At 42.1% G+C, this 18,286-nt stretch overlaps 2 protein-coding genes across 6 annotated transcripts in view; both read left to right on the forward strand.

Annotated features, from left to right (window-relative positions):
- Window positions 1-6,226, forward strand: part of LOC134211728 (transmembrane ascorbate-dependent reductase CYB561) — an 82,321-nt gene extending 76,095 nt beyond the window's left edge. For all 5 annotated transcript variants that reach the window (XM_062688893.1, XM_062688896.1, XM_062688894.1 and 2 more), the window contains one exon: window positions 3,521-6,226. In XM_062688893.1, coding sequence (XP_062544877.1) covers window positions 3,521-3,668 — 148 coding nt within the window. In that variant the 3' untranslated portion in view covers window positions 3,669-6,226. The remainder of the gene's footprint in view (window positions 1-3,520) is intronic.
- A 4,257-nt stretch (window positions 6,227-10,483) lies between these two features.
- Window positions 10,484-14,719, forward strand: LOC134209572 (uncharacterized). The gene is made up of 6 exons (XM_062685570.1): window positions 10,484-12,279; window positions 12,403-12,662; window positions 13,257-13,448; window positions 13,869-14,066; window positions 14,169-14,326; window positions 14,456-14,719. The coding sequence occupies exons 1-6, from the start codon at window positions 10,484-10,486 to the stop codon at window positions 14,717-14,719; spliced, it is 2,868 nt and encodes a 955-aa protein (XP_062541554.1).
- The last annotated feature ends 3,567 nt before the right edge of the window (window positions 14,720-18,286 follow it).

The raw sequence follows: 18,286 nt of genomic DNA on the forward strand, positions 1-18,286 counted from the left end.
TTTACCGGCTGCTCCAAATACTTGCACATGGGTGGGTAACTGGCTGATTCCCAAGCCTTCCACAAAGGAACGGGAAACTAGATGTGGTTGGGAACCACAATCGAGGAATGCGCGACAAGGGTGGGTATTTCCATGGCAGTCAAGGACATCAACCATGGCCGTGAGCAAAAGCGTGCCATCGGAACGAGAAACCTTATGTACGGGATTGGACAAGGACGAAACACTTTCAACAGTGGGCGGAACATGAGTACTTCCAACAATTTGGGTGGGTTCAGGTTTGGATCTTGGGGACTCAACAACGGGCTTTGGATTTGGTTTGGCAAACTTGGGCTCATGAAGTAGTGTATTGTGTCTGCTTTGACACTCCTGGCAAGATTTTGTCGAAGGGCATTTTGAGGCAATATGGCCTTTCCTCAGGCAATTGAAACAAATATTAAGCTCTCTTACCTTGATTCTACGCTGGGGTACCGTCAGGGATAGGAACTTGTCGCACTTGAAATTGGGGTGGCTCGCACTGCAGATCTCACACATTGTCTCACTATTAGTTACCGGTGTAACCATAGCGAACGATCTCGCCGGTGGGGGTTTGGGGATGGATTTCAGGCTGGACTCCTTAGCTGACGTCGGTCTCGGATGGCTTGCTTCACAACGCTCCAACAACGAACATCGTTCCTTCAGATACTGCACGGTGTCTTCGTATGTCGGGATTTCCTTATGGGGAATGGTGGCTTCCCACTGCTTCCTCGTCTCAGGATCGAACGCATCGGACAGAACTACGACGACAAACCTTTCAGAAACGCCTTCCAAATCCTGCTTCAAAAGCTTCAATCCCTCGACGTGGCGGGTTACTTCGTTCAGCAGCTCCCTCAGCTGCTTGGAACATTCCTTGCTCATCCGCTTTAGGCTCAGCAACCCATGGATGTGAGCATCGACTGCCTTCCTCTCGTCCTCAAAAATGTCAAGCAGCAGCGCCCAGGCGTGGGTGAAGTTGCCTTCGCTAAGTGTTTTCGGGTCGAGAATCTTGGCAGCTGAGCCTCCTGCTAATGCTCTCTCAAGGTGGTGTAGCTTCACTGCGTTGGAATCCTTCGATCGGGCCATGATATCCGAAAATATTTGTTTGAATCGTGGCCAGTTTTCCGGCTTCCCATCAAAGGAGGGGATGGGAAGCGGAAGCGGTTGCTGCTGAACAACAATCTGCGACTGCTGAGCACCTGAAGGTTGGACGGGAGTGACTTGCGGGGTTGCGGATTCAATTAAAGCTTCCACCATAGTTGCGGTTTCCATATGATGGTTCTCAAACTGGATGTACGTTGCGTCATTGTCGTCTAGCTTCTCCGGTGATAGCATTGCGGTGATTTGGTGATGAAAATTGAGGTACTCCTGGAAGTGAGACTCCAAATTCCTCACATACACCCTCAGCTGGGCGAGGGTAAATTGAACGACACCGGCTTCTTCGACACCTTCAACTGCTTTCCGGATCCTGGTCACCTTGGCCTTCGCTTGGCCACGGAGGTGCACAAGTGTTTTCAACTCCGCCATTGTGTCGTTAGCACTTTTCTGGGGCGTGTGCTTCAACGACATTGATGCACCACACACTCACTTCACTACTTTACTGTCTCTATCTATCTTCGCCCCAAGCGGGCACACACACAACTATACTGTCTTGGCCGAAACTTGTTCGGACGTGTTTCAATTTTTCACTTCACTCGCGCGGACTGTACTTTTCGGACGCGAACGATGCCGATCGGATGGTCGGCTCACGACGGAAATACTACCAGAGCCAAAATGGGGAATTCCTACTGCAGCTGCAAGGCACTGATGCTGCTATCCGGGTCGATTTGGACCAAACAATGTGCGGTGCACAACGTCACAAATGGGAACGGGAAACGGACTCTTCCTTCCGGGGGTGCAGTCAAAATGTTGCTACTGGCCAACACTCAACAGGCCAGAGAACAACATGTAATCCATGTGCAAGGCGAACCGATATCCACAAAAGATTACCGGAAGGGTCTTATAGTGGATCGGCTCGCTGGGACACAATGTTGTCTCTTGTTGAGGCTCCAGCAGCGGGATCTTGACTGAGGAAAGCAACAGATTGTCCGTGTGCAGTCGAAACGGTGTCCACATTAGATTACCACTGGTGGGGTCTAATGTGGATCGTATCGAAGGGACAATTCTTGACTGTTGCTTCCTCCTTGGCTTCCTTCGACGATGCTCCGATGAGCGGCAGAACGGGTGGACTGTATGGCAGTGGATCAGCAGCAGCGATCGGCTCTCCGGCAGCAGCGCAGTGGAATCTGGATCGGGAGGTGCTTCTGGTAGAAAAAACTCCGGGTTTCGCTTTTCCTCTAGGTATTTATTCCGTAGCGACAAAATACAAATCAAAATTCACTGCGCAGCAGCGGCTTTTTTATACATGGTTTGCTTGTTTGTGTGTGTGTCAATTGACACCTAATAAGCTCCACCCATTACGATGGCAACGCCAACAAAAGAAAACAAAAACCTAACCTGGTGGATGAAGCTTGCATTGGACATGACATACAGGGAAGAGGCAAGACGGTGTTTACAGTTATTTTTCATTTTGGGAATAGGGGGAAAAGGGCTATAGCAATGTATGGCTATTGGATTTTACAAATTATTAGGGGGTAATGGTTTCAAATCACGTATGGGAAAATTTACAAAAACAATACAAAAAAATAAACAAAAATTACACGTTCGGAACCGAACAAATACTCTTAGTTGGTATTAGACAATTCCAATATGCTAGTTGGCATAATGCTTCATAAAGTCTAATCGAACTCACCTGTACATTGATGTTCAACCACCATATAACGGTTAAGTCTAACCAGCTCCATCCAGCAGTTCCAGAAGTGCTTGAAAAATTGCGGTTTTCCGTAATGTGTTGGGCGTTTCCTTCCATTGTCTACGACAGGGGGAATTTTTCGATCCAGAGATATGCCAACGCCTGGTGTCGCTATCAGGAATTTGTTGATTGCCCCAGAACAGCAAGGTAAAGCTTTGGCCGAACCGCACTCGACTCGGTGAAAAATGAAGACGAAAAAGCGCGAGGTTTTGTGACAGTTGAACCGCTTAATTTATTTGGCGGTATGAGTGTACCGGTAACACACACATGCCCAATCATTCTTAAAAGGAACTTGGGTTAAGCGCTGAACGAAATTGTGGCTTGGCTAAGGTGGTTTGCGTCCTATTCAGGTGTATTCCTGTTCGCTTTTAGACATCCATTCAACGCAGAATCCTGTCCCATTGTTTCCTATTGAAAATTGGCCAGATCGGACTATGGGCTCAAAAGTTATGGCCAAAATACCATTTTTTTACAGAAAAAAGCAATTAAAAAATTTGTCACGCCTTTTTCAAGTTATCCTTAACCGATTTGCAGTTAAGAAGTTATGGCCAAAATACTATTTTTATTACACACGAGAAAGGCTCCATCACCGCTAGGAAGATTAATCAGGGTTTTTTTTCTTAATCTCATCCAAAATCGAAACCTTTTCTTTTACAGAGACAGCTACCAACAAACCATTGAAGAGGGAATAATCATAAATTCGATCGGAGTGGTTCTAACAGGCCTAGGCATAATTATTCCTTTCGCAGTAAGACGTTCAAATTCACCAGCCAACTGCAAAGTTTACGTGACTGAGCGTATCTAAACGTTTCTTCGTATTTTTTATATCTAAAATAACTTGCAATATAGGTACATTTAGTTAGTTCGTAAGTGTTATTTAAATATAGGATTAAAAATTGTTTCAAACATTTTTGTTCTTTTATATAACTTTGCTTTTATGTTATTTATATTATAAAGTATATAGTATACAAACGACCACTCGATAAACTTCTATCATAGATTTCGATCGTTCTAGACCTAGAGAAGTAAACTTTTTTCTACCAATGATCTTACAGCAGAAAAAAATCTCGAATACTTTGTAAAAATGAAAATTGAGAGATCAAAATTCATTGTATTATTAAACAAAACTAAAAACGTAGTGTGGCGCTCATAAAAACAAAAAAAAAGTGTTTCTCAATCGAAAATCTATGCTCATGTAGTGTAGCATGTACTACTAGTTAAAGCTTAAAAACAATACATAACGAGCATCCATTATTACGTGCCAAATATTTTAATTGATAGTTATTTTATGTACGTTGATCATTTTTAATAAATGAATATTTACAAACTGTGAATTCAAGAGATTATAAAATACACCACAGTCTCATTAGTAAGTAACTAATATGTATGCAAACATATGTGTTTATATATCCCAACCATCGTACCAGATATTTTAAGAAAACAATCGTGACCAAGAATGACTATACTGCAAGATAAATAAATCATCGAAGTTGTATTGTCAATGTGGCTCTAAAATACTGTATCATTTTTGAGGACATAACACTATTTTTTGTTTTTGCATTAAAGGGTATTTTGAAATAAAAGAAAGAAAAAAGCTGAATGAAATAAAACTTTTGAGTTTTGAGGATATAGTAGGCTATAACAATATACTCAATCAAGTTGAAACCCGAAATTGGGTGCTAGCGAAGTTGGATTTTTCTCACAATCCGTACGTTAAACCTAACTTCGGAAGTGGTGCGCTGAATAGCTCTTCGCGATATGAAAACAGCGCACCACTTCCGAAGTTAGGTTTAACGTACGGATTGTGAGAAAAATCCAACTTCGCTATCCCCCAATTCCGGTTTTCAACTGGATTGAGAATATATGGCACTGCACGAACGGAGTCCATAAGGAACAGTACCGCCTTGTTCCACGTTTGACAGTTCCCATACTCATTTGGAACGGGCGTGTACGACTGATAGATTATTCTGTTTCAAATTTGACACTAGACGGCACTATTATTATAGTCACTGTATACAAACGAATCCGTTTATAAATGTTTGAAAACAGCAAGGCCAGTAAATGTCAATTTTAATAGTTAATGGTCTTGTTGTTTTCTAATTTCTATTGGCTTCTCCAAATGCACAAAAGTGTGCGTGAATCCGCTGTATTCCTCTCGCTGTGTTTGTGATGTTTTTGCAGCAAATAGATTACCACCCACTTTTATTTTATACGCCCTATACAGTGACATTGATGTTGGTGATTCTGGCCTTGGAGAGCTCGTCCGTGTACTGCCCTGTCTACATTTCCTCTATCACTTTTAATTGAAAAAAGTTTACATTCAGTTGTCAGACGTAAATTATTTTTAATATGAATGCAATTTGTTATGCATTCTTGTCATTTGACATTGATACCGATTACCGACATTCGACATGTTTTTCTTAATTCTAGGAAAATGGCATTCCAATTAGTAAAATGGCAATAATCGAATTGCTACTGTACAATGGTAATACAGTTACGTTAGCCGGCCAAAATTATTCACTAGATGGATTTTTACCTGTAGATGGACGAAAACAAAAAAATATTCAATCAAACAAATAAATAAATCAAATTAGTAGCCATTTGAAGCATGTAACCATTAACCTAAGAAAATGTGTTCACGTACAAGTATTGAAAATTTTGTCATTCAAAGAGCAGATAAATCCTGATGATATTGAACATCAGCAATTGAAATCCCACCAATTTTTTTAATATGGAATTTGCGAGGAGCTGATTTCAAACATGCTGAATATTTGATATATCTTATATAAACAGATTAAACCGCAAATCTCGATACAAATAAAAAAACTTTTAAAAAATCATCGCAAACGTAAATCAGCAATAAGAAACGGATTGATGTTTCAAAAACAAATATTTTAATATTGTTTCTTGATTCAACTCGATTTGATTGGGATTATGATGTAATAGTAATACAGTAAATATGTGGTAAATAAAAACGATTGCATGCTTTTCTGTGCATTATATGAAGAGTATACTATACTTTTTCAGTTTCACGTTTATTCATTCAAGTTTATTTGTAGAATTGAGTTAATCAAATAGATGTTCGATAGCAATATGTCAAGCTTTTCTAACGAAAAACGTGAATCTTTTTTATAGCAAAAATAACCATAATACGATTCCCACCTTAATCATTAATCATTTTAAAAAGTAATCATCATCATTTCGAAACAGTCCGATTATCGAATCAACGAGTAAGCTGGAAAAGATCACGTGGAATACATCGTAACTGAGGATTTCAATTCCTTTGGAAGGTAAATCGGCAAATACACACTTGTCAAGTATTGAATGTCAAGCATAGATTAATAAACAATATTGTAGTGAAAATCTTTGAGTTTTGATGCAATTAGAACACTAAAGAAAAATTGTCAACGAAATGAACATCAGGATCACAGAGCTCATCACTACAAACAAAGTTCGAAATTATAGGATTGCCTGGACACACATATAGCTAATATCTCGGCAATTCGACTAATCTCACCGGCAGTCGTTTAATGATGTAATTCATATTTCACGACTATGAACATTATTTTCAACCTGAGTTCATAAAATAGTTTAGCGAGACAGTTATGCCGAGAACAACAGCACTTGTTTGTGCGTTTCTACGTATATTAGTCCCGTTGAGTGTTTGATTTCGTTGATAATTACTGAAATTTTGCTGTCCACGTGGTTGAAGTGGTTGAGTGTCAGTGAATAAAACTTGATGAAAACCCTTCAAGCTGGCCTTATTCACCACTAAAAGTGACTAGGCATGCAAGATATAAGCAGTAAGTACCATTCCTATGAGCACCGTTCGAAAAAATAACAGTTCCTGTTATTAAGATAAATTTATTCCTTACGCGTAGAAATTCAACTATGGGGAGGGGCATCGAATGAACACAATGACGTTTAAGCGGTGCGGTGTTTACTAAAAATGAACAATCTTTCATACATCGAGTTCATTCAAAATGAATTTCGGCACCGCTCAAAAGTCAAATAATGAACATCCCCATGGAACAAACAGACTTGATGTTGTTTTCACTGATTTCTCATACAAAGTTCATTATCTTTGAGTGTTTTCGGAAAATATACATCAAAATATAGCGCTCTGTGATAAAAAGTTGAAATCTCCAAAACCTAACATGGGACAATTATGCGTAGAAGGGCAGCTTACCCTTACCCCCGTCTTGCCCCACCTGACCCTTTTGACTAATTTGTAAATAATAAAATGCTAAACGGTTCATTACAAGCAAACAAGGGAGGTCAATAATAGGCACAAAGAACATGTGTAAATGAACATGTAAGTTCATCCCGCTGTGGACTCCAGGTCAGCCCAGTGTTACTATGTATCACTTCATCGCAGCCATCACTCAGTTTTTCCAACTCCTTACGATCAGCTTCAGGGATACGGTGCAGCAGCTCAGACGCGTTAGAGCTCCAATTATGGATAGGTAGTTTTCAGCACGCCAAAGAGCTGAATTTGACACTCGATAGTTTCTGGAATGATGTTGGCTCCAGACAGGATGTAGTCAAGGGTTATCTTGGTCGCCATTGAGAAGGAGTTGACTTCGTCGATGTTTAACTGTAGCAAGCATCTGGTTGTAAGAAAGGGGGTGTATCCTACTCCATATATCACCATTGTCAATTTCAGGACGGAGAAAGCATGAATGAGCTGGTTGAACCTTGATATGCCGATACCTATTTCATATATCAACCGTGATTACAACATAGTGCTTCCAGGAGTGAACGAGGATGACAAAAATGTTGTTCTGCACAGTGGCTCCCACTAAAAAGGCTTGGTTGAGAGCAAGATGAATACACCACTAGGTGTTCCAATCTGCCAAATTCACGATTCAGCCATCTTGGATTTTAGGATGGGAGAGCCAGCCCGTTTGTTTTCGTTTTGCACTGAAAATGAATTTTTCACCTCCGCCTTCTTCTCTTCCATCAACTTGGCAGATTGGAGCACCTACTAGTGTATTCATCTTGGTTGAGAGCTGTGTCGGATGGTGAGGCCTTCCCTAACGCATTAAAGACCACACAGAGTTTTGTGCTGGAACTAGATACCCGCAGAACGGCTCTCGTCTCGAAGATGAATGTCCAGGAAGATCTCACACACTTGGTGGGCTCGTCGGCATCATGGACTTATTTGACCTCCCAAAATTTCTTCATCGTTTCGAAAAGTGTGGCTGTGGTGGCGATGTGGCCCTGCTGTTCGATTTCTAGATCTTCTACGACTCCAGCGATTTGAGCAAACGCAGGAAGTGGGATACGCCAAGCAGCATGTAAATTTGGTCAGGCGTGTTGAAATCGAGTTCAGCAAGGAAAATGCTAGTTGGCAATTGTAGTATCGTGCACATGATTTATATAAACCTTGGGATACTGACCTTTATTTATAATACTTTCACATGTTTACCATTTACCTGTTAGAATTAGAATGACTTTGAAACGGAATGGAAATACACTCAGTTGAACTTTGACTACTCCACAACGCGTGCGTGTGTTTTATTAGAGGTCCGAAACCGACGTTACATTGGCGACGAGGTAGAAATTTGAATAAAAAGTCGATTTTCGCTATTTCGTGAAAAAGTGAAGTGGTTAATTAATACTCATTTGCCGTTTGTAAAGTTGTTGAAAGCTACGGTGAGCTAAGAAATAATAATAAAAAAATAATCTGAGGTGCATTTTCAATTTGGACATAACAAAATGGCGGATGGAAAAAACCTGGGGCAGAACGCCACATGTCGTGGAAAATAAATTATTGGTTGAAAGTCGTGTGAAGTTTTAAAAATAAATGTTTATAATGAAAACAAAAGATTGGAGTAACAGGATTAAAAGAAAATGGTGGCAATGATTCGAAAGAATTTTACAAAAGATATGTGTTTTTTTTGTTTTCAAATGGATACAGTTTTGGGCACGGATTTAGTGTGAAAATGGATTCAACAATGGAGGTGGTGGTATGGTTGTCACCTATCAGACACAAGGAAAAGGAATTGTGAAGTTGTGGACGAAGAACAGTTTGCGTAGAAAATTGTCGACAACCGGAATTCGAGGAAGAATGAATAAAATTTTGAGGTTATATAGTGAGTTTGCATTTTCTGAAAGGAAGATGAGCAAGACGAGTAATTCGGTGTCTGGGGGGATGGTGTTGAAATGGAATGTAAAAGAAGCTATTGAAGTGATAATTAAAGGTTAATGAAAGTTGTGGGGGATATGATTTATTTATTAGTATAATTTGATACTAAGCTATTGCTGTTTGGCTATAAGTGTTTGTATTACGGTGCGAGGAAGGACGAGGCGAGCTCACATGAAAACTAGTGTCGAGTTCTCGAGTCTGGTGGTGGAACATGAAAATGAGGTTAGGTGACACATATATAACCTCGTTCTATCTTTGGAATATGTGTGTGAGATCCCAAGACGACTATATTCGAATACTCGAGTGTGGTGGTGGAGCATGAAAACAAGGTAGATATTTAGAATGTGTGGGTAACTGTGCTAACTGTATGGACAATTCCCAATCCCTACGAACTGCGCAGGACGAAGAAGAATTCTGGTAAGTCTAAAACAAGTGTTTTTATGTATGGAAGGTGTTTTAACTGATTTGGGTGTGGATGTAAAATGAGTCTAAATCCATTGAGATAAGTAACGTTGGGTACACGCATACTAGAGTTCATTTCGTCGTGTGTGTATGGTTTGGTTACTTCCGGTCATGTTCTCGGAGTTGAGCTGCCACCACGATTGTTGTTTGTATAATTGAACAAACGAATACAACAACCTAAAATGCCGTGAAGTGAAATGAGTAGATTACTGGATTCATTTCCTTTACAATGTTATATAATGTTTGTCGGTCGGAGTTGAAATGAGTTGAAAACTGGATTCACTTCGAATAAACAATAAGAAGTCTAGATTTAACTGATGAATTTATAGTAAAATGGCTGCAAATAAAATTAAAAAAAGAGCAAAATTTCGTGAAGTAAAATGTGTAGACTACTTAGACAAAAATTATCGATAGCAAACTGAAATACAAAATAGGTAGGTGAAATGAGTCGAGTACTGGATTCACCTTGTACCTAATATTTATTATAATAAAATGTTGCATGGTGAAATGAGTCGAGAACTGGATTCACCAAAAGAAAGCAAGAAAGGGGAGATGAGCAATAGTGAAATGAGTCGAGTACTGGATTCACTTTATTGTATTTATGGTTCTACATGGATGGTTATGGAAGATTGAGAGGTTACTGGGGTAAAAGAATGGTCTACAAAGATAAATGAAGAGAGTAGAAAAAAAAGCATTGATGGATTTGTTATTTAAAATAAAATAAAAATCTCGAGAGTAAGTAATATATATGTCGTATTATTTAGAACTGATCGAGTTAATACCTGTTTTGTATAAACGTAGCGTATATGTGGATTGGGTATATATTAAAATATCTTACTCTGTGTGGTTTATATTTACACATTTTTTTATTCGTTTTGTTATGGTCGGAAATATTGAAAATGCACTTTGAGATACTAAGAATAAATCTCATTAAAATTACAAAAAAAATCTTTAAAAAAAATTGTTTGAAGCAGATGGACTCATTCCGACCGATAAGACCTTTTGACATGAAGATCGACCAGTCACAACTTGCTACTGAATGGAGGAAGTGGAAACGCAGCTTGGAATATTTCTTGGCTGCCAGTGGAATAACTGGTCAGCGGGAAATGCGTAATCAGCTGCTACATCTTGGTGGTCCAGACCTCCAAGATATATTCGACAATCTGCCTGGTGTTCATGATATTCCCCACGTTACCCCTGATCCGCCCTTCTACGACGTTGCTATCTCAACACTTGAAGCTCATTTCCAGCCATGTCGTAGACGAACATACGAAAGACATGTGTTTCGGCAGATCGCACAGCTGCCCGGAGAAAGATTTGGAGACTTCGTGATGAAGCTACGTGTTCAAGCAAAACGGTGTGATTTTGACCTGAAGGGGACTTCAGTAACCGAGAGTATGATCATAGATCAAATAGCGGAGAAATGCAGTTCATCCGCACTTCGGAAAAAAGTTCTGGAAAAAGACCGTCCTTTGGAAGAAGTGGTTGCGATCGGGAAGACTATGGAAGACGTAGAATTGCAGTGCAAGGAAATGAGTCAAACAGAGAAATATAAGGCGACAGTTGAAACAGTGAACAAGGTAAACTTCCAGAGGAAGGTTCCGCCCAGCGTGTCTGGATACCGATCCCTCGACCGATCCCATGATTTCCGAGGAGATCGAAGACAGTACGTGAATACACAATCTCGTTTCAAGCCGGACGGTAGACCGAACTGGAATGTACCGTCAAACCCACGAATGGCCGTTAAAGGAACTGATGAGCGTCATCCTAACTTTGATGCAAGAATTTGTTTCGGATGCGGTCGTCGAGGACATTTAAGGGGAGGCTCAGTTTGTATTGCAAAGGATGCACAATGTCGAAAATGCTGCAGTTTTGGCCATTTTGCGAAATGGTGCACAAAACGCCAAATCGAGGAGGCGAACGAGATGGTTCCAAACAAGAGAATTAAAGCGGTGTATGAGACAAATGTCCAAACCAAGACAAGCGATGACAAACCAAGGAGTAATACGGATGCAGAGATATGCTACGTGATGGGCGAGAATGTTTTCAGGTTCATAGTTGGAGGAGTTGGAGTTGAAATGACCATCGATTCAGGAGCTGCAGCCAATCTCATTGACTGCCGCACATGGAAAACATTACAAGCTAAGGGTGCAAAGCTAACGTATAGTACCAAGGTAAATCGCTCCTTCAAGGCATATGGGTCTGCAACTCCCTTGAAAATCATTGGTATGTTCACGGCGGTAATCGTAGCCGGCGACAGCAAAGCGATAGCAACGTTCTATGTCGCTGAGAATGGAACACAAAGCCTACTGGGAGACGAGACTGCTAAAGAACTGAAGGTTTTAAAAATAGGCTATAATGTGGGATCCGTTCAAGCCTCGGAAATATTTCCGAAAATAAAAGGAGTTTTAGTAGAAATTCCTGTCGATCCCAATGTAAAACCGGTCCAACAACCTTACAGAAGGGCACCATTTGCGCTGGAAGCTAAAATTACCGAAAAGCTACAAAGCTTGCTGGATCGAGACATCATCGAGAAAGTCGATGAGCCGTCACCGTGGGTATCTCCCATTGTACCTATTCTCAAAGACAATGGAGAGATTCGATTGTGTGTGGACATGCGCAGAGTGAACAAGGCGATTCTAAGAGAAACTCATCCATTGCCGATCGTCGAGGAACTGTTTGGTGGAATAAATGGGGCCATTCGTTTTTCAAAGTTGGACATAAAGGAAGCCTACCACCAGGTTGAAATTGCGAAACGTTCAAGGGAGGTTACAACTTTCATTACAAAGCAAGGTTTGTTCAGGTAATTAAATGACAGAGATTTGAGTAATAAACTGAATTTAAACTAAAATTTTTTTTTGTTTATTTATTGGTTTCCGTAATAAAATTTTATCTGTACATTTGACTTAAAAATAACTTAATACAGATTCAAGCGGCTCATGTTTGGCATAAGCTGTGCTCCAGAGTTGTTCCAGAAAGTCATGGAGTCCGTGATTGCCGGGTTGGAAGGAGTCGTTGTCTATCTGGACGATCTGATGGTGTCAGGACGAACTCAAGAGGAGCATGACTTTAGGCTGGCCCGACTTATGGAGCGCATTCAGGAATACGGAATCCTTTTGAATGAGGAAAAATGTGTGTTCAACGTATCGAGTATAGAGTTCGTTGGTCATGCATTATCTAGCGAAGGTATTCGACCAATGGAAAATAAGATTTCGGCCATTGCATCATTTAGAACACCGACGAATTTGTCCGAATTACGAAGCTTTTTAGGTTTAGTAACATACGTTGGGCGATTTATCCCTCTTTTGGCGGATAAAACTGAAGTTCTCCGTAATATGCTGCGTATAGGTGAAAAGTTTGAATGGCAGGAGAAACACTCAAACGCATTCGAAGAAATCAAAATGGCGATTTGTGAGTCACAATGTCTTGGATATTATGACCCCAATGATAGTTGTATTGTGATAGCAGATGCCAGCCCAGTGGGTTTAGGAGCCGTTCTGCTCCAACAGGATAAAGATGGCCGTCGAAGAACCATAGCTTTTGCGAGCAAAGCGTTGACAGACACTGAACGGAAATACTTCCAGACCGAGAAAGAAGCTTTGGCTCTGGTTTGGGCTGTAGATAAATTTCAGCTTTACCTTCTCGGCAAGAAGTTTAAACTAGTGACTGATTGCAAACCGTTGCTTTTTTTATTCAGAGAAAGGGCGAAACCTTGTGCACGGATCGAAAGATGGGTATTGCGACTCCAAGCGTATGACTATGAAGTATCGTATGAACCAGGGTCAAACAATTTGGCAGATGTTTTCTCACGGTTAGCTGTCTCGCAACCAACAGAGTTCAACGTTTCGGATGAGAGCTGCATCTATCAACTGGCACTGGCCAGCATCCCGCATGCTGTTACTGTTCAGGAAGTTGCCGATGAAACATCGAACGATGGAATTTTACAAAAAGTGATCGAAAGTTTGCAAACTGGTAGATGGAGTGAGCAGGTAAAAGACTTCAAAGCTTTTGATTCAGAACTGTGTGTCGTTCAGAATCTGCTGTTGAGGGGTGATAGACTCGTTATTCCTGAAACTTTGAGACATCGAACATTAGAAGTCGCTCATGAATCACACCCAGGGATGGTGGCGATGAAAAGGAGACTGCGGCAAAAAGTCTGGTGGCCACATCTAGACAAGCAAGTAGAGGATTTTGTGAAAAGGTGCAAATTATGTACTTTAGTTTCCGCCCCAAACCACCCAGAACCACTAATTCGAACCAAGATGCCTGAAAAAGCATGGGCTGACTTGGCCATTGATTTTGTTGGGCCACTTCCATCGGGACATAATCTCCTTGTTATTATCGACTATTTCAGTCGATTTACAGAGATAATTATCATGAAACAAATCACAGCAAGCTTGACGATAAAGGCATTGCATGAAACATTCTGTCGGTTTGGAATGCCGGAGACTGTTAAAACGGACAATGGTCCTCAGTTCATAAGTAGCGAACTCCAGGATTTCTGTAAGCAATACGGCATCGAGCATAGGAGAACAACGCCATACTGGCCCCAAGCCAATGGGGAGGTCGAGAGGATAAATCGATCAATTGGTAAACGCCTGAAAATAAGTCAAGAGACAGCTGGTTCTGACTGGCAGTGGGACCTCCGATCCTTCGTTCTAATGCATAACTCTACACCACACTCAACGACAGGAGTAGCTCCATCGGCCCTTATGTTTGGAAGAAAGCTAAAGGATAAACTTCCCGGGCTCATGTTCAAGGGTACTACGATATTGGAAGAGATTCAGGATCGCGATCATATTAGGAAGATGAAGGAAGCGGAGTATGCGGATAAACGACGAATGGCCAAGGTGTGTGACTTATCTATCGGTGATTCTGTTGTTTTAAAAAGAATCCAAAAGGATAATAAACTCTCGACGGCATTTGATCCGGAGGAGTATAGAATAATTCACCGTAATGGTTCAGATTGCACTCTACAGTCAACAGAAACAGGAAGGATTATACACAGGAATGTATCACACGTGAAGAAACTATTTCCTACGATTACCGATAGCTTAGAAAAGCCAAACGAACATCAACTAGAGATGGAAGCAACCAGCGCGGATTCTAAGGTAATCGAAACGAGCAGTGATGAATCTAACGTACCGAACAAAAGGACAGATGATATGAAAACTCGGCCCCGAAGAGAATCGAAGCAACCAGCATATTTGAAAGATTTTGATGTACATAACATTGATTTTTAAAGAATGGGAGGAATGTAGTATCGTGCACATGATTTATATAAACCTTGGGATACTGACCTTTATTTATAATACTTTCACATGTTTACCATTTACCTGTTAGAATTAGAATGACTTTGAAACGGAATGGAAATACACTCAGTTGAACTTTGACTACTCCACAACGCGTGCGTGTGTTTTATTAGAGGTCCGAAACCGACGTTACAGCAATGGCTATTTGGACACATTCAGTTGAGTTGTGGGGATGACTCCTGTCGACAGGCGGTCGACCACAGCCTACGATATATAGCTAACCTAAGAGCCAGAGGTCAGAACCACGCGGCACGGTATCTTCCTGTTGCAGAGGTCCCTCAGGATCACGAGAGCCTTCAAGAGCATCACTGTTTTGGTTCCTTCGATTGATTGTTTGGAACAGCGGTGCTGGATTGCAATGCTTACTTTCTGCACCGGTAGGATACACTTCTCCGGTGCTTGCTTGGGTTTCTCATGCAGAAAGGTATGGTGCTTGCGTTTGCGTTGACACTTCAAACACGTCTTGTTCGATGGGCACGCGTTGGATCGATTGCCGGATTGAAGGCAGTTGTAGGTTCACAACAACAGGTTCCTTCACTTTTGCATTACTTTGAGCTGGGGTCCACTTGTTCAACGTAGGGCACACGTAGAGACGATGTTCCTCGTTGCACTGATCGTAGGGGTCGCTGCGTGTTCTTTCAGTTTTACGAGTTTCATGGATGGCTTGGGATTTCCTTCCTTTACCATAGGCACCTATTGTAGATTCTGGAACCTTTCCAAAACCTGGCACCTGCTCTGCAGGATCTTCAGAGTACAATCGTGCCGTTACGATCTTTGTCAGCAGTAGAGCTATCATCACGTCGAATACGATGCCTTGATACTCCAGACCTCCAACGTCCCGTTTGACCTCCAACTATTTTCACCAGCTAAAGCAATTCCTTTTCGCGATGGGCTTCAGTTCCAGCCAAACGAGTATCGACGATAATACGGGGATTCTCAAACTGCTGAACGTTGTTTTCGTGGATCATTTTTTAGCTGTGATCCATCCGGAGGCGTCGTCGACGAGGGAATTATCAAGACGGTGCAGCTTCATGGCGACGGATTAAATGATCCAGAAGTGAACGAGGATGACAAAAATATTTGTTCTGCTGATTGGCTCCCACCTAAAAAGGAAGCTTAGTTGAGAGCAAGATAGAATACACCACTAGGTGTTCCAATCTGCCAAATTCACGATTCATCCATCTTGGATTTTAGGATGGGAGAGCCAGCCCGGCCTCATTTGCCCTCTCTTTAAGAAAGGGCACAGACTGAGATACGCCAATTACCGAAGAACCGCCCTCAACCAATTCGGCGTACAAAATTGTATATCCCGTATGTCTATTCAACAGATTGAGAGACCGCTTGAAGGGAAGTCGCCTTCGTCGGCGAATACCAAGCCTTGGAAGGTTTCATCGGTGAAGACCGATCAACGACGGATGAAATGTTTACCACTGAGACAAATCCTTGATAAATTCCAGGAGTACAACACGGGTTGAACCGCATCATCTGTTCAATGATTTCAAGGCGGCGTACGATTCAAGTGAAACTTGGAATGAATTATGGCAAATTAATAGCTTGAACATGGTTTTCCGGCGAAGCTGATACGGCTGATTCGTATAACGTTAGCGGACGGATCGAAAAATCAACAGAGTGTAAGGGTTTGCGGATGAAATATCGACGTCATTTGTTACCTTAAGATGGATTAAAGCAGGGGTGGTATGCACTCGAACCTACTGTTCAATATGGCGCTCGAGGGAGCGATTACAGGAAACTGGTGTGACAAGAAGGCGGTACCATTATCACCGAAATACGCATATGCTCCTGGATTTTGCGAACGATATCGGATCATTGTATCAGAATTGATCGCCGATGCCGTGGAAGAGGCTTTTGCGCCTTTTAAGAGGGAGACAGCGAAAGGATTGGACTTCACGATCAATACCAGCAGGAAACACAGTATTTTGCATGGTCGCTGTGCCAAAATCAACGTAGGGTTCATTGAGTGGTGGTGGTAGCGAAAATAGTGCTGAGATGGTGAAAAATTTGAAGTGGTAGAAGAATTTGTATCTTGGCACGATAGTGACGTGCGATAATGATGTTACCCGCGAGGTGAAAAGGCGTATTTCGGCTGCAAACTGGGGCTGTACGGGACTTCGTAACCAGCTTAAGTCCCGTAGTCTGCAAACGAAAACAAAACTCGCGCTATATACTACTCTGGACAGTTCTTCCGGTGGCTTTATACGGCCATGCAGAGACATGGACGTTAAGGGAAAACTGATCGGAGGAAGCTCTCAGGTGTTTGAGCGTAAAGGTGCTGCTGGCGGACAATACTCCGGCGGTAAACAGGAGAACGGTATCTGGCGGCGTCGCATGAATCACAGGTGTACCAGGTGTATAAAGAACAGACTATTAGAAACGCTTGCTAACACGGCAGACTACGGTGAGGCTGGTCACGTTGTTCGTATGCCGGAAGAACGTCAAGCGAAGACAACAGTAGAGAACGGGAAGAATGGCCGCAGGCTTCGTGGAAGGCACGCATGCACGATGGCTTTTGCAGTTGAAGAGGACACTGAGGAGCGCTTTCAGTATGTTCAGGAGCGACTGGAAGCGATCTGGCCCCAGGATCGAGTCGGTGGAGAAGGACACTCCAGTCGGCGTCAGGTTCATCCGAAGAAGCTGCTAGCCCATCAGAGTATCAAAGTAAGAGCCAGCCCGTTTGTTCTCGTTTTGCACTGAAAAGCGAATTTTTCACCTCCGCCTTCTTCTCTTCCATCAACTTGGCAGATTAGAGCACCTGCACTGGTGTATTCATCGCGGTTTGGAGAGCTGTGTGTGTCCAGGATGGTGAGGCCTTCCCCTAACGCATTCTAAAGACCACACACAGAGTTTTGTTCTGGAACTAGATACCCGCAGAACGGCTCTCGTCTCGAAGATGAGTGTCCAGGAAGATCCTCACACACACTTGAGTGGGTTCGTCGGCATCCATGGACTTCTTTGACCTCCCAAAAAATTTACTGCGCATGGGTCTGGAACCTTTCCGACCCTGGCTTTACCCTGCTCTGCAGGATCTTCAGAGTTTCTGCAAGAAGTCCAGAGTTTTCCGTTCTCCCTGAGTAGTACGATCGTGCCGTTACGATCTTTGTCAGCAACTGATAGAGCTATAATCACGTCCCGAATACGATGCCTTGATACTGCTCCAGACCTCCAACGTGCGTTTTGGCGGCCTCCAACTGTTTTCACCAGCTAAAGCAATTCCTTTTTCGCGATAAACTAGAACTACCAGCCATAACCGAAGTATCGACGATACTTACACAGGGGATTCTCAAACTGCTGGAACGTTGTTTTCGTGGATGTTTTTCAAGCTGTGATCCATCCGGAGGAAGCGTCGCCGACGAGGGAATTATCAAGACGGTGCAGCTTCATGGCGACGGATTAAATGCTGCAAACGACGATGTCTTCGAACATCGTGCGGAACATCGACCAGTTCTCCACCTTCCCATCAAACTGGGAAAATAAGTTCGC

This window comes from Armigeres subalbatus, chromosome 2 (genome assembly GCF_024139115.2).
Source record: "Armigeres subalbatus isolate Guangzhou_Male chromosome 2, GZ_Asu_2, whole genome shotgun sequence".
Classification (NCBI taxonomy): domain Eukaryota; kingdom Metazoa; phylum Arthropoda; class Insecta; order Diptera; family Culicidae; genus Armigeres; species Armigeres subalbatus.

Bases quoted from the DNA above. Each gene is read 5' to 3' on its own strand.
- LOC134209572 (XM_062685570.1), top strand. From the start codon at position 10,484: ATGAAGATCGACCAGTCACAACTTGCTACTGAATGGAGGAAGTGGAAA. The intron at 12,663-13,256 runs GTATTCGACCAA...CGTATGAACCAG, and splicing joins TCATGCATTATCTAGCGAAG to GGTCAAACAATTTGGCAGAT. The intron at 14,067-14,168 runs GTAAACGCCTGA...ACTCAACGACAG, and splicing joins GAGGATAAATCGATCAATTG to GAGTAGCTCCATCGGCCCTT.